We start from the raw sequence: 15,609 nt of genomic DNA, 5'->3' as shown, positions 1-15,609 counted from the left end.
ATACATGCAGTATCGATTCAAATAGTGTTATCATGAGAGACAAATTGCAGGCAAGTCTTAAACTCATGTACATTATCAGATTGAGAAATGCTGTGACAGTGTAACCTGAGAAACAAATTATAAACCAGCTTATAATACACTCATTGTATGAGATGTAAAGATCCTGTATCAATTCTATTAGTGCAGACTGAGATATACATTACATACCAGTCCAAAATTCTCATACAATATTAGATTGAAAGACACAGTATCGATTACAATAGTACAGACTGAGCTGCACATTATGTACCAATTCAAAAATCACTATCAGTTTGAAATATATATTATCATTCACAATATTACACAGAAATATAGATTTAATAGTGGTCCAAAAAGCACACAAATTATCTGATTAAAAACCTCCAGCAACAAATCCAAAAGTTTATCCATATTTACCAATTAAATATTGAGAAAAACTAAACATGAAGATATTAAAGCTACAGTATTGAATGCCATAATATAATCTGAGAGAATAATTATAGACAGATACAGAATGAATCCCGCACTCATGTATGGTACCAGAATTGACAGATACAGAATGAGTCCCACACTCTCATAATGTACCAGATACTGGCAGATAAAGTATGAATCCCACACTCACAGTACCAGAGACTGAGAGATTCAGACTGAATCACAAACTTAGAGTTTGAGAAACTGCATATATGTAATGAATTCAACACACACAATATTAGAGACTGTATAAAAAGACTGAAACCCACACTCACACACAGTACCAGCGATTGTATATACAGAATGAATCTCTCAAACATAGAGTACCAGGTTATTGATTCAATCCCACACGGGCAGACAGTTTGAGAAATTGCATATTTAAAATGAATTCAACACCCACATACAATACTGGAAACTGACAGAAACAGAATGAATCCCACACAGTATCACGGAGTGAGAGATACAAAGTCAATCTCGCAGTCACCTCCATTTGTGCAGGCTGAGTTACAAATTACGTACCAGTCCAAAAATCTCAGTGTCAGATTGAAAGATACAGTATCAATTCCATTAGTGCAGATTGAGCTACATATTATAAACCACTACAAAAAATATCTGATGCAGATTCAGACTGAAATATACAGTATTCCATTCATGCAGACTGACCTACACATTATATACAAGTTCAAAAGTGCCACCATATCAGTTTGGAAGATGCACTAAATCACAGTTGTGTTCACATCGATGCAGATTTAAGAGTAGCCCAAAAAGTGCACTCATTCTCTGATTATAACCTGCAGCATCACATTTTAAAGTATATGATTATCTACCACTTAAATACTGGGAAAAATTATTTATACATTTAGGTATGAAAGATACAGTTTTGAACGCCATATTCTAAACACAGATACAAATTAGATACAGATAAAGAATGAATCTCATACTCAGATCCAGTGACAGTGACTGACAAATAGAATGATTCTCACACTCACACAATGTTCCAGTGATTGATAGATACAGAACAAATCCCACACTCACAGACAGTAGCACAGACTGACAGATACAGAATTTATATCACTCATAGACAGTATCAGAGATTGATGGAAATGGAATGAATGTCTCACTCAAATACAGCATCAGAGACTGACAGATATGGAGTGAATCCCAAATTAACACGTGCCGGAGACTGACAGTAACAGAATGAATCACAAAGTACCACAGTCAGACAGATACAGAATGAATCTCACAGTCACATTATTGCAGACGGAGTTACACATAACAAGCCAGTCCAAAAATCTTATATTGTCATATTGAAAGATAATGTTTGAATTCGATTAGTGCAGACTGAGCAAAACATTACATTGCAGTCGAACAATTTCATACCATATCAGACTCAAAGATACAACATCAATTCCATTAGCATGCACTGAGCTACATGTTACGCACCAGTCCAAAAATCTCATACAGTATCAGACTGAGATACAGAATTAATTCTATTATTATAGACTGAGTTACACATTATATACCAGTCCAATAATTTCACCGTGAACAGATTGAAAGGTACATTGTCATTCACAATAGAGTTCAGAGATTAAGATATAACACTGCTCCAAAACTCACACACATTGTTTGATTAAAGAAAATCCAAAAGTGTATCAATATTTACAAATTAAACACTCGACAAAAAAGCATGTACTTTAAAGTATTAAAGATATAGTTTCAAATAAAATAATGTAAACTGAAATAAGAAAACAGAGTGAATCCAGACTTGCACATTGGCTCAGAGACTGAATTGCAGAATGAATCCCACACTGAGATAAAGTAGCAGAGAATGGCTGATACAGAATGAATTCCACACTCACAGCAACAACCAGAGAATGACAGATACAGAATGAATCCCACACTCACAGCAAGAACCAGAGAATGTCAGTTACAGAATTAGTCCCACACTCATATATAGTATCAGAGAGTGACAAATACAGAATAAAACCCACACTCGCACACAGCACCGGAGACAGACAGATTCAGAATAAAGCCCACATTGGCTTACAGTACCAGAGAGTGAAAGATACAGAATAAACCCCAAAAACATGTACAGTACCAGAGACTGACAGGCACAGAATGAATCCCACACGCACAGACAGTACCAGAAACTGACAGATACAGAACAAATCCCACACTCACACACAGTAAAAGAGACAGACAGATACAGAATAAATCCCGCACTCGTGTACAGTACCAGATACCAACAAATACAGAATTAACCCCACTCTCATATACAGTACCAGAGACTGGCATCGACTGGACGTAAGCGAGAACTGCAAAAGAGTGGAACAAATTCACATTTTCTGTCGTGGTTACAGAAACAGGACAATGTGCAATGTGAGGAAAGTTTCTGTCTCCAACTTCTACTCTCGTATTTTTCCACATTTTGATCGTAAAAAATGAGGACAATATATTCATAATAAAGTTTTGTTTTACTCATTCAATAGTTGTGAATTTTCCCCATTATATTTCACTGTACATTGCGCAGTATTCCTCTCTGATTTCTCAGCTCGATTTACATTGCTCCTCTACCCCGTTTAGACTCTTATTTTCCAAGCAGTATGTGGCCAACTTGTTCCCCAGGCAAAATGCACCAGCTCACACCTTTCTATATTGAAATTCAATGGTCATTTCCACGGCCGTTCTGCAGACTTACTTTGTTGCAGTCTTCCTCAGTATTGACTATAACCCCCTAAATCAATTATAAGAATGTAACACAGCATTACAACTAATGTTTGGTCAAACAAAATGCATTTGCAGCTCGTCTCCATTCCCAGTTTTTCTAAATCCCACTCGTGCAATATAATGTGAAGAATTAGTTTCTGTTCTGTCCCTCTCTCATCTGCAAACTTCACTGTCCCGGGGTTTGGGGACATCTACTGGCCGGAAGCAGAACTGCAACAGTTCGGAACAAATTGCTGAAACCGGACAATGTGCAGTGTGAGCGTGTTTGTGATTGGTGGCAGGTACTAAATCTGATTGATTCCTTCAGATATCCAATCAGAGAGTGAAAGAAACAGGGATGTCTTTGGGGATGTCTTACTGCTGTTATACAGGGCCTTGGTGAGACCACATCTGGAGTATTGTGTGCAGTTCTGGTCTCCTTATCTGAGGAAGGATGTCCTTGCCATGGAGGGAGTGCAACGAAGGTTTACCAGACTGATTCCTGGGATGGCAGAACTGACGTATGAGGAGAGATTGGTTCGACTCGGCCAGTATTCACTAGAGTTAAAAGAATGAGAGGTGATCTCTTCAAAACATATAAAATTCTAACAGGACGAGACAGACCAGATGCAGGGAGGATGTTCCCGATGGCTGGCGAGTCCAGAACCAGGGGTCACAGTCTCAGGATACGGGGTATGCAATTTGGAACCGAGATGAGGAGAAAATTCTTCACTCAGAGGGTGGTGAACCTGTGGAATTCTCTACCACAGAAGGCAGTTGAGGCCAAGTCATTAGATGTATTCAAGAATGAGATAGATATATTTCTTACTGCTAAAGGGATCAAGGGATATTAGAGTCAGACCTTTCAGGAGCGAGATTAAAAAACATTTCTCCACACAAAGGGTGGTCGAAGTTTGGAACTCTCTTCCGCAAACGGCAATTGATACCAGCTCAATTGCTAAATTTAAATCTGAGATGGATAGCTTTTTGGCAACCAAAGGTATTAAGGGATATGGGCCAAAGGCGAATACATGGCGTTCGATCACAGATCAGCCATGATCTTATCAAATGGCAGAGCAGGCAGGAGGGGCTGAATGGCCTGCTCCTGTTCCTATGTTTCTATATGGGGAAAAAGCAGGAACAGGGTACTGAGTTCGACGATCAGCTATGATCATTTCGAATGGCGGAGCAGACCCGAAGGCCGGAATGGCCGACTCTTACTCATATTTTCTATGTCAGGTGGCATCACTCCCATCCGTCCAATCACAATCATTGCCTTCACACACCCCTCATTACCATAGGGCTGTGGGGCTGCCTATTTCATCCGAGCTCGGAGCGGATTTGTCTCATTTCTGGTTCAGAAATTCAATTTGAAAATGCCTGAGGACAAGAAAACAGCTCCCAAGAAGGGCGCCAAGAAATCCTTCAGTAAAGCACCAGCCAACAGCCGCACGAAGTCGCAACTGACACAGGAACAGAATAATTCCCTCGCTCACATCCAATAACAGACAAATGTCATTCACTGATTCAGTAATCGCTGACACAATAATCAACACATCAGTCAGCTTCTGCTTTACAAATCTGGGTAAAATAATAAAGAGCGAACAAGTGTTGTCGGAGGATGAGACTGTAAATAATATTGGGTGGAACACAACAGAATGCCTCTTGATGCCGATGATCAAACGTCCCTGGTATTTCTGTGTCCCACCCGCCCAGTTTAATGACAATTCTGATATTTTGTCACATTCAGCACACAAACTGCAAATATCAATCTATTGGAGGTTGGCGACATCTGCTGTCCGGAAGCGAGTACTTCAACAGACCGATCTGGATCATTTGTCATCAACAAGTTATTGTTAGTTCTAGGATCGGAATCAAGTCCTTATTAAATTGATCCCTGACTCTCTTCAGTCAGTAACCAGCCCTTTCATAGATACAGTGGGTGGCTCTGAAAAGAGCCTTTGGGTTATCAGATTAAACCTTGGCCGCTTTACTTGCTCTTGGTGCTCAAATGGCTGGTTTTCTTCGGCAGCAGCACGGCCTGGATATTAGGCAGCACCCCGCCCTGAGCGATGGTCACCCGTCCCAGGAGCTTGTTGAGCTCCTCGTCGTTGCGGATGGCGAGTTGCAGGTGTCTGGGGATGATGCGGGTCTTCTTGTTGTCCCGGGCCGCGTTGCCGGCCAGCTCGAGAATTTCAGCCGTCAGATACTCGAGCACAGCAGCCAGATAGACCGGGGCTCCGGCACCCACACGTTCAGCGTAGTTCCCCTTTCGCAGGTGCCTGTGAACACGGCCCACAGGGAACTGCAGTCCGGCCCGGGATGAGCGAGACTTGGCCTTGGCCCGAGCTTTACCGCCGGTTTTTCCTCTTCCAGACATTTCCACAATCTCAAACACTTTCACAAAGAATGAAGAAATCCTCCCGAACTCGCCCTTCTTATACCTTCTGGAGGAATACAGTGGGGGCACTTGTGATTGGTCCGGCTGTTCGCAATCTCATTGGGCTGTTCGTTGAACCAATCAGAGAGCTGCTTTATTCACCAATCAATAGCCGGCAATGAGAAAAGGGCGGAAAATACCGAACTGAACAGTTGATGAAATTTGAAAAGCCCGCCAATATATTTCCAACACAAGAAGCGGATTTAGGAAACAATGTCGCGTAAAGACAAAGATTTAAAAATCTCTCTCCTTTTACTCTGTTATTCCTCATTTCCCGTCACAACTTCCAGAATCTTTTACAATCCGGTTAAAATCCGGCTTCATCCACCGTTCGCTTTCAATCGGGCGGGAATAAAGCCCCATTTTGTAACGGGACAGATTCCAGCTCAATCTTTGTAAAAGTAACAAACCACAGATTGTGGATTGATCCCTGTTCACAGGAGCTGCAGCGCGATCGAAACCGGAGCCGAGACTCCTGGTGTCAGAAGTCGAACAGTGACAGAGTCTTTAGACTGTTCTGCACTCGGTGTGAACACCCTTTCGGGATTGCTGCTTTACAAAGGATTGCGGTTCTGAAAGTGATATTCCCGAATAATGAACAAAGGTGAAAAGGAGAAAGAAATGACTGAAGTGTAATCCACCGCCTTGAAACGGCTCTGACGGGGCAGATGCGGGGGAAAGGGCGGAATATTAGCGGGAATAAGAGGATCAAGGACACGTTTTTGGTTATTGGGATTAAATAAAAAAGCGACACATAGATTATACCGCGCAGTGAATACGAGAAACTTCCAGATTTCAAGAGAAATTACAAAAGAAAAAGAACATAGGAACAGGGAGTCGGCCATTCAGCCCCTCTTTCCTGCTCCGCCATTTGATAAGATCATGGCTGATCTGTGATCTCACTCCATATACCCGCCTTTGGCCCATATCCCTTAATACCTTTGGTTGCCAAAAAGCTATCTCTCTCAGATTTAAATTTAGCAATTGAAATATAGAGGTGTCGGTACAGCGTCTTCAGAGAGACTGTGGGTGGCTCTTAAAAGGGCCTTTGTGTTTATTTTTTTCAGTTCATTGTGGAGTTTTTTACTTGGAGCTGGTGTATTTGGTCACCGCCTTTGTCCCTTCTGACACGGCGTGCTTGGCCAGTTCCCCGGGCAGCAGCAGGCGCACGGCGGTCTGGATCTCCCGGGAGCTGATGGTCGCCCGCTTGTTGTAATGGGCCAGGCGGGAAGCCTCACCTGCGATGCGCTCGAATATGTCGGTCACAAAGGAGTTCATGATGCTCATGGCCTTGGACGAGATGCCGGTGTCGGGGTGAACCTGCTTCATCACTTTGTAGATGTAGATGGAGTAACTCTCCTTCCTCGACTTTCTCCGCTTCTTGCCGCCCTTGCCCGGTGCTTTATTCAAGGTTTTCTTGGCGCCCTTCTTGGGAGCTGCTTTCTTGTCCTCAGGCATTTTCAAACTCAATTTCAGACCCAGAAATGACCCAAATCCGCTCCGAGCTCGGATTAAATCGGCAGCCCCACAGCCCTATGGTAATGAGGGATGGGTGAAGGCAATGATTGTGATTGGGTCATTGGGAGAGATGCAACGTCACCTTTTCTTTTCACTCTCTGATTGGATATCTGAAGAAACCAATCAGATTTAGTATCCGCCACCAATCACAAACACGCTCACACTGCACATTGTCCGGTTTCAGCAATTTGTTCCGAACTGTTGCAGTTCTGCTTCCGGCCAGTAGATGTCCCCAAACCCCGGGACATTTTTTAAATTATTTTTTTAAACCAAAAACCAAGTGTCAAATTAAAATTTTATTTCCCTCGTCCAGGATACACTCCAGCTCCTGCGGTGCCCACCGGTGGCGGAAAGCCTCAAGCGTACCGGCAGACACCGCGTGCTCCATCTCCAGGGCCACCCGGGCACGGAGCATTCCGCGGAAGAGAGGCAGACAGGCCGAGCGACCGCCCCCACGGGCCCCGAGCAACCTGGACCTGTGGATGGCCACCTTGGACAGGCCCAGGAGCAGGCCCACGAGGACGTCCACCGACCTGCCCGCCCCCCTCCTCACCGGGCGGCCAAAGATCAGGAGCGTGGGACTGAAGTGCAGCCAGAACTTCAGGAGCAGCCCCTCCAAATAATCAAACAGGGGCTGCAGTCTCCCACACCCGGTGAACAAGTGAAACACGGACTCCTCCAGGCCGCAGAAATTGCAGGCGGCCTGGGCGTCCGTGAAATGGCGTAAACGCCTATTGGACGCGACTGCTCCGTGCAACACCCTCCACCCCAGATCCCCGATGTAACACGGGAGGATCCCTGAGTAGAGAGCCCTCCACTGGGGACCCCCGCCTCCGCCGGACGGCAGGATGGTACGCCAGGGCGTGTCCGGGCGAGAGACGAGGGCGAGGAATTGGAGAGTGTGCTGGAGCAGCCCGAACCCCGGGACAGTGAAGTTTGAAGATGAGAGAGGGAGAGAACAGAAACTAATTCTTCACATTATATTGCACGAGTGGGATTTAGAAAAACTGGGAATGAAGACGAGCTGCAAGTACATTTTGTTAGACGAAACCTTCGTTGTAATGGTGTGTTAAATTCTTGTAATTAATTTAGGGGGTATTGTCGATACCGAGGAAGATTGCAACAAAATACAAGACGACTTTAATAAGCTTGCTGAAAGGCGGTGTAAATGGCCATTGAATTTCCATGTCGAAAGGTGTGAGCTGGTGCATTTTGCTTGGGGGAATAAGGAGGCCACATACTGCTTGGAAAATAAGAGTCTAAATGGGGTAAAAGAGCAAAGGGATTTCGGGGTACAGATTGACAAATCATTAAAAGTAGCAGCACAGGATGATGAGGCCATAAAAAAGCAAACACAGCACTGTGGTTTATTTCCAGAGGAATAGAAATGAAAAGCAAATAAGTTATGTTGAACTGTAATTTAAACTGTCAAACCTTTGGCCAAACTGTTAAACCTTCCCTTTCTGAAATCCGTGCTGACTATTCTTTATTATATTTTCGGTTTCGAGATGTTTTTCTATTGCATCATTGAGTAAAAGATTCCATGATCAATCCAACCACCGACCTTTAGTTAACTGGTCTATAGTTCCCTGGACTTGTTCTATCTCCTGTATTAAAATATAAGAATTACATTAGCTGTCATCCAGTCCTCTGTCACTATTCCTTCTTGTGATGATTTTTCCTATACATGTAACATTGCCTCTGTTATCTCTTCCTTTGCTTCATTTAATATATGTGCGGGTGCAATCCATCTGGACCGGGAGTTTAACCGCCCTTTCGAACTTAAATGTCTTGATATCTTTATTGATCTCTTCCTCCAATATCATATTCACCCTGTTAATCTCTCGGGTAAATACTGAGGCAAAGTAATAATTCAATATTGCTGTCATTTCGCTGACGTTACCTGTGAGTTTATCTTGTGCATCACTCAAGCAATTCTGATTTTCCTTTTGTTATTTTTGTATCTGTGGAATAATTTACTATTTATTTTTATATTCCTTGATAATTTGATTTCCTGGTTCCTGTTTGCTTCCCTAATTGTTTTGGTGACTTCTTCCGAGCCTCTTCCTATTCGCTTTTGCCATCCTCTTATTTAATATCTATGAATGAGAAATTCCACCAGCTTGTTGTGTCTGTTCAGGGACTGATGTTTGGGAACTATTTATTGTCTATGATTAAAGTGCCAGAAACCCAAAGCGTGCAATTCAGTCCGAAACTCCACAGAAACACTCGACTTCTCCCTCCTGGTGAAATAAGGCGCTATAATGGTGAGTATAGCTGCCTTCCAAGCAGTTAATTCCAACAGGTTTGAATCCCAGCACGCTGAATTCAGAAACACCAAGACTGGAACTGAATTTGATGATGTTCAGAGGGACAGTGTTTCCAAAACACAAACGTGTCTAATTTATATAAAAAACACTTCTAAAATTCATTTATTTCCCCCATAAAGTTGAATTTAACTCTGTTCCTTTGTATTATTATTTGCCCTGATCTGTACGGTGGATACGGGACAAAATTGCCCGGATTCAGTGAAATTAATTGATTTTCGGAAGTTTTTCCTCGGATGATTCCCGTTCCTTTTTTAAATTATGTCTGATTAACCTTTCTGATCTATAGAAAGGTCATTGACCTGAACCATTAACACGAGCTTCTCTTCTCCACAGATGCTGCCGGACCTGCAGAGTCTTTCCAGCATTTTCGGTTTAAATTTTTTCTATATTTTATCCCTTTCACTTTTGACGGTCGCCGTTGAAACTTTGCGCTCAGTTTTTATTTGTGTTTCAGTTCGGTTTATTTGAATTAATATAAATCGTGTCCTGAGAAATCAGACAGAAATATTGCGCAATGTAGAGTGAAATACAATGGGGCAACTTTCGAATGAGCAAAACAAAAACTTTATTATGAATCAATTGTCTCATTTTTCACTGACAAAATATGAAAAAATACGAGAGTAGAAGTTACAGAGAGAAACTATTTCCTCACATTGCACATTGTCCTGAATCTGGAACAACGACAGATAATGTGAATTTATTCCACTTTGTTACAGTTCTCACTTATGGCCAGTAGGTGTCAGATTGTATGTGAGTGTGAGATTAATTCTCAGTCTGTCAGTTTCTGGTACTGTATGTGAGCGTGGGATTAATTCTGTATCCGTCAGTCGCCAGTTCAGTCTGTGAGTGTGGGATTCATTCTGTATCTGTCAGTCTCTGACACTGTGTGTGAGTGTGTGATTCATTCTGTATCTGTCAGTCTCTGACACTGTGTGTGAGTGTGGGATTCATTCTATATCTGTCAGTCTCTGGTACTGTGTATGAGTGTGGGATTCATACTGTATCTGTCAGTCTCTGGTGCTGTGTGTGAGTGTGGGATTCATTCTCTATCTGTCAATCTCTGGTGCTGTGTGTGAGTGTGGGATTCATTCTGTATCTGTCAATCTCTGGTATTTTATCTCAGTTTGGCATTCATTCTGTAACTCAGTCTCTGGGTAAAGTGCAAGTCTGGATTCGTTCTGTATTCTTATTTCAGGTTATAATATGGTGCTTGAAACTGTATCTTTAATTCATTAATGTATGCAAATCTTTTGTCTGGCATTAATTTGTAAATATGGATACACTTTTGGATTTTGTTTTAATCAAACTACGTGTGTGAGTTTTGTTGTCGGATTATATCTTAATCTCTGTGAAGATAATGTATACTTCAAACTTTTACTGTGAAATTATTGGACTGGTATTTGTTGTGTAGCTCAGTCTGGGCTAATGGAATTGATACTGCATCTTTCAGTCAGACACTGTGAGAGATTTTTGGACTGGTTTCTAATGTTTAGCTGGGTCTGCACAGATAGGATTCATACTGTATGTTTCATTATGGTAATGTATGAGATTTTTGGATGGTATATAATGCGTAGCTCAGTCTGCACGAATGGAATTCATGATGTACCTTTCAGTCAGATACGGTGTAATATGATTAGACTGGTTTATAAGGTGTAGTTCAGTCTGCACTAATGGAATTGATACTGTATCTTTCAATTTGACACTGGATGTGATTTTTGGACTGGTATCTAATGTACACCTCAGTCTGCACTAATGGGATTGATAATGTATCTTCCCGTCTGATACTGTGTGAGATTTTATACTGGTATGTAACGTGTAGGTCAGTCTGTACTAATCAAATCGATACCATATCTTTCAGTCTGATATTATAGCCGATTTTTGGACAGGTATCTAATGTAAACCTCTATCTGCAGTAATGGAATTGATACTGTGCATTTCAGTTTGACAAAATGTGATTTTTGGACAGGTAACTAATGTGCATCTCAGTCTGCACTAATGGGACGGATACTGTATCTTCCAGTATGATACTTTTTGTGAATTTTGGACTGGTATATAATGTGTAGCTCAATCTGCACTAAGGAATTTATACTGTATCTTTCAATCTGAGACTGAGATTTTTGGACTGGTATGTGATGTGTTGCTCAGTCTGCACGAATGGGGTTGGGACTGTGTCTTTCAGTCTCATACTGTATGAGATTTTTGGACTGGTATCTAATGTGTACCTCAGTCTGCAGTAAAGGAATTGAAACTGTACATTTCATTCTGACACTGAGGCTTTGGACATATATGTGAGTCAAATATGTTTAACATTTGAACTGGTATCTAATTTGTATCTCAGTGTACAATAGTGGCATGAATACTGCATCTTGTGGGCTGGTATTTAATTTAAATCTTGGGAGTAAACTATTCTGATTCATTCTGTACCTATCAATCGATACCATGTGTCAGTTCTATCTGGTGTTTAATTTGTAGCTAAGGCTGAACTAATGTGAGATTGACACAGTGCCATTCAATCTGATACTGGGTGTGATTTTGGACTGGGAATTATTTATCTGCCGGTCAGCAGTACTGAGTCGTTGTGAAATGGAAATTACATCTGTCTCTCCTGCTCTGTTTCACTGTTGGATTGGGATCAGTGTGGGACTGACTATTTCTGCTGTCTGAGACTGTGGCACTGATGACCTGTCTGTGTCTCTGTGCTCTGTGAGTGATAATGTACTTACTGTGTGTGAGAAGGAGCTGGCTGCACTGACTGTTCCTTGTGGCTCGGGTGGAGTAAACATCACACTGATTCTGGGTCCTTCAAGGTTTTGACTGCAGGAAGAAAAAGTATCTCTTGTAACTCAAGAACAGGTGAAGTAGAAAATACAAAAGTGATCAATTGAATCTCTCTGTTAATAATCATTGTAATGTCCACAAATGAAAACCAGCCATACAAACAGTGTCAGTGTCTGACTCCACTGCAGTACTGCAGCTCTCAGCTTCTGCACACCAGGTGTGTTGGGCTGTTTTGCAACAATTTAGTGACATCCAGACACAACCTGATCCAAGAATGGGACTACCCGATGGGGCGGGGAACTTTGAACATATCAGATTTCTGTTTCCCATTCCCTTGGGACAAACCATTGAACCAAAACAAAACAGACGCTGTTTAAAATGTGTCCTTCAACCTTCTCACCTGTTGTCTGCCATAGATGCTCTTTGTATAACTCCCCATATCCTTACTGTCCGGCTCTGTTTACTGTTCAATAACAAACACTAAAGGTTAATGGGCAGGTTTAAAAAATCAGATTTAGTATCTGCCACCAATCACAAACACGCTCACACTGCACATTGTCCGGTTTCAGCAATTTGTTCCGAACTGTTGCAGTTCTGCTTCCGGCCAGTAGATGTCCCCAAACCCCGGGACAGTGAAGTTTGCAGATGAGAGAGGGACAGAACAGAAACTAATTCTTCACATTATATTGCACGAGTGGGATTTAGAAAAACTGGGAACGGAGACGAGCTGCAAGCACATTTTGTTAGACCAAACATTAGTTGTAACGCAGTGTTAAATTCTTGTAGTTGATTTAGGAGATATAGTCAATACTGAGGAAGACAACGGCAAAATAAACTTGCTGAACGGCCGTGAATTTCAATATCGAAAGGTTTGCGGTGCTGCATTTCGCTCGGGGAAATAAGGAGGCCACATACTGCTTGGAAAGTAAGAGTCTAAATGGGATAGAGGAACAATGTAAATCGTGTCCTGAGAAATCAGAGACAAATACTGCGCAATGTACAGTGAAATATAATGGGGCAAATTCACAACTATTGAATGAGTGAAACAAAAACGTTATTACGAATAAATTGTCTTCATTTTTCACGGTTAAAAAGTGCAAAAATTCGAGAGTAAAAGTTACAGACAGAAACTTTCCTCACAATGCACATTGTCCTGTTTCTCTCACCACGACAGATAATGTGAATTTGTTCCGCTCTTTTACAGTTCTCGCTTACGTCCATGAGAGGTCAGTCTCAGGTACTGTATATGAGAGTGGGGTTTATTGTGTATCTGTCTGTCTCTGGTACTGTGTCTTTACCATTTCAAATGAAATACAGTTCTTCAATCAACGTGTGTGAGTTTTGGAGTAGTATTATATCTTAATCTCTGAACTCTATTGGGAATGATAATGTACCTTTCAATCTGTTCACGGTGACATTACTGGACTGGTATGTAATGTGTTGCTCAGTCTGCAATAATGGGATTAATTCTGTATCTGAGTCTAACACTGTATGAGGTTTTTGGACTGGTGAGTAACACATAGCTCAGTCTGTGCTCATGGAATTGACACTCTATCTTTCAGTCTAATATTGTATGAGATTGTTGGACTGTTATATAATGTTTAGCTCAGGCGGTGCGAATAGAATTTAAACTATATCTTCCAGTCTGATCATTTATTTGATTTTTGGACTCGTATGTAATGTGTAGCTCAGTCTGTACCAATGGTATTGATGATGTTTCTCTCAGTATAACACAAGTATTTACCAATATATCGGATATGTAGCTCAGTCTGCACCAATGGAATTGATACTGTATCTTTCAATCTGACCCGATGAGATTTTTGGACTGGTATGTAATGTGTAGCTCAGTCTGCAGTAATGCGAGTGTGGGATTCATTCTGTATCTGTCAGTCTCTTGTACTGTTTGTGAGTGTGAGATACATTCTGTATCTGTCAGTCTCTGGTGCAAAATGTGAGTGTGGGATTCATTCTGTATCTGCTATTTTCTGCTACTTTATCTCAGTGAGGGATTCATTCTGTAATTCAGTCTCTGAGACAATGTGCAAGTCTGAATTCATTCCATATTCTTATTTCAGTTTTAAGTATCTTATTTGAAACTGTACCTTTAATACTTTAAAATACATACAGTTCTTCGTCGAGTATTTAATTTGTTATTATGGATACACTTGTCGATTTTCTTTAATCAATGTGGGTGTGGGATTCATTCTGTATCTGTCAGTCTGGAGTACTGTGTGTGAGTGTTAGATTCATTCTGTATCTGTCAGTCTCTGGTACTGTGTGTGAGTGTGGGATTCATTCTGTATCTGTCAGTCTCTGATACTGTGTGTGAGTGTGGGATTCATTCTGTATCTGTCAGTCTCTGGTACTGTGTGTGAGTGTGGGATTCATTCTGTATCTGTCAGTCTCTGATACTGTGTGTGAGTGTGGGATTCATTCTGTATCTGTCAGTCTCTGGTACTGTGTGTGAGTGTGGGATTCATTCTGTATCTGTCAGTCTGTAGTTTTGTGTGTGAGTGTTCGATTCATTCTGTATCTGTCGGTCTCTGGTACTGTATATGTGTGTGGGATTCTTTCTGTATCTATCAGTCTCTGGTACTGTGTGTGAGTGTGGGATTCATTCTGTATCTGTCAGTCTCTGGTATTGTGTGTGGGTGAGACATTCATTCTGTATCTATCAATTTCTGATGCTGTATGAGTGATATAAATTCTGTATCTGTCAGTCTGAGCGACAGTGTGTGAGTGTGGGAATCATTTTGAATCTGTCAGTCGCTGGTACATTATATGTGTTTGGGATTCATTCTATATGTCAGTCTCTGGCACTCTATCGAAGTGTGAGATTCATTCTTTATCTGTATCTAATTTGTATCTCCGTTTACAGTATGGCATTCAAAACTGTATCTTTAATACATTAATGTATGACTATTTTTCACTGTCTTTAATTGGAAGATAATGATATATTTTAAGATGTAATGCTGCAGAATATATTCAGATAATGTGGGCATCTATTTTTAGACTTCTATTACATCTGTCTCGACGGGAACACAATTGTGAATTTGTGCGTCTTCCAAACTGATATGGTGACATTTTTGAACTTGTATATAATGTGGAGCTCAGTCTGCATGAATAGAATACTGTATATTTCAGTCTGAATCTGTATCAGTTTTTTTGTAGTGGTTTATAATGTGCAGCTCAGTCTGCACGAATGGAATTGATACTTTATCTTTCAATCTGACACGATGAGATTTTTGGACTGGTAAGTAATGTGCAGCTAATTCTGCAGTAATATGAGTGTGGGATTCATTCTGGATCTGTCAGTCTCTGGTACTGTTTGTGATTGCAAGATTCATT

General features: G+C 41.3%; 1 protein-coding gene and 1 long non-coding RNA gene across 2 annotated transcripts in view; both read right to left on the bottom strand.

The window, feature by feature from the left end:
- Window positions 1-5,185: 5,185 nt before the first annotated feature.
- On the bottom strand, window positions 5,186-5,575 carry LOC137307082 (histone H2A.J-like). The gene has a single exon (XM_067976415.1). The coding sequence runs from the start codon at window positions 5,573-5,575 to the stop codon at window positions 5,186-5,188; it is 390 nt and encodes a 129-aa protein (XP_067832516.1).
- Window positions 5,576-10,072: 4,497 nt separating this feature from the next.
- LOC137307075 (uncharacterized) overlaps window positions 10,073-15,609 on the bottom strand; it is a 50,600-nt gene continuing 45,063 nt past the window's right edge. Inside the window, exon 3 of the long non-coding RNA XR_010959018.1 lies at window positions 10,073-12,297. This is a non-coding gene — a long non-coding RNA (uncharacterized lncRNA). The remainder of the gene's footprint in view (window positions 12,298-15,609) is intronic.

The sequence above is a fragment of the Heptranchias perlo genome, chromosome X (genome assembly GCF_035084215.1).
Source record: "Heptranchias perlo isolate sHepPer1 chromosome X, sHepPer1.hap1, whole genome shotgun sequence".
Classification (NCBI taxonomy): domain Eukaryota; kingdom Metazoa; phylum Chordata; class Chondrichthyes; order Hexanchiformes; family Hexanchidae; genus Heptranchias; species Heptranchias perlo.
This window is presented reverse-complemented; position numbering and strand designations above follow the sequence as displayed.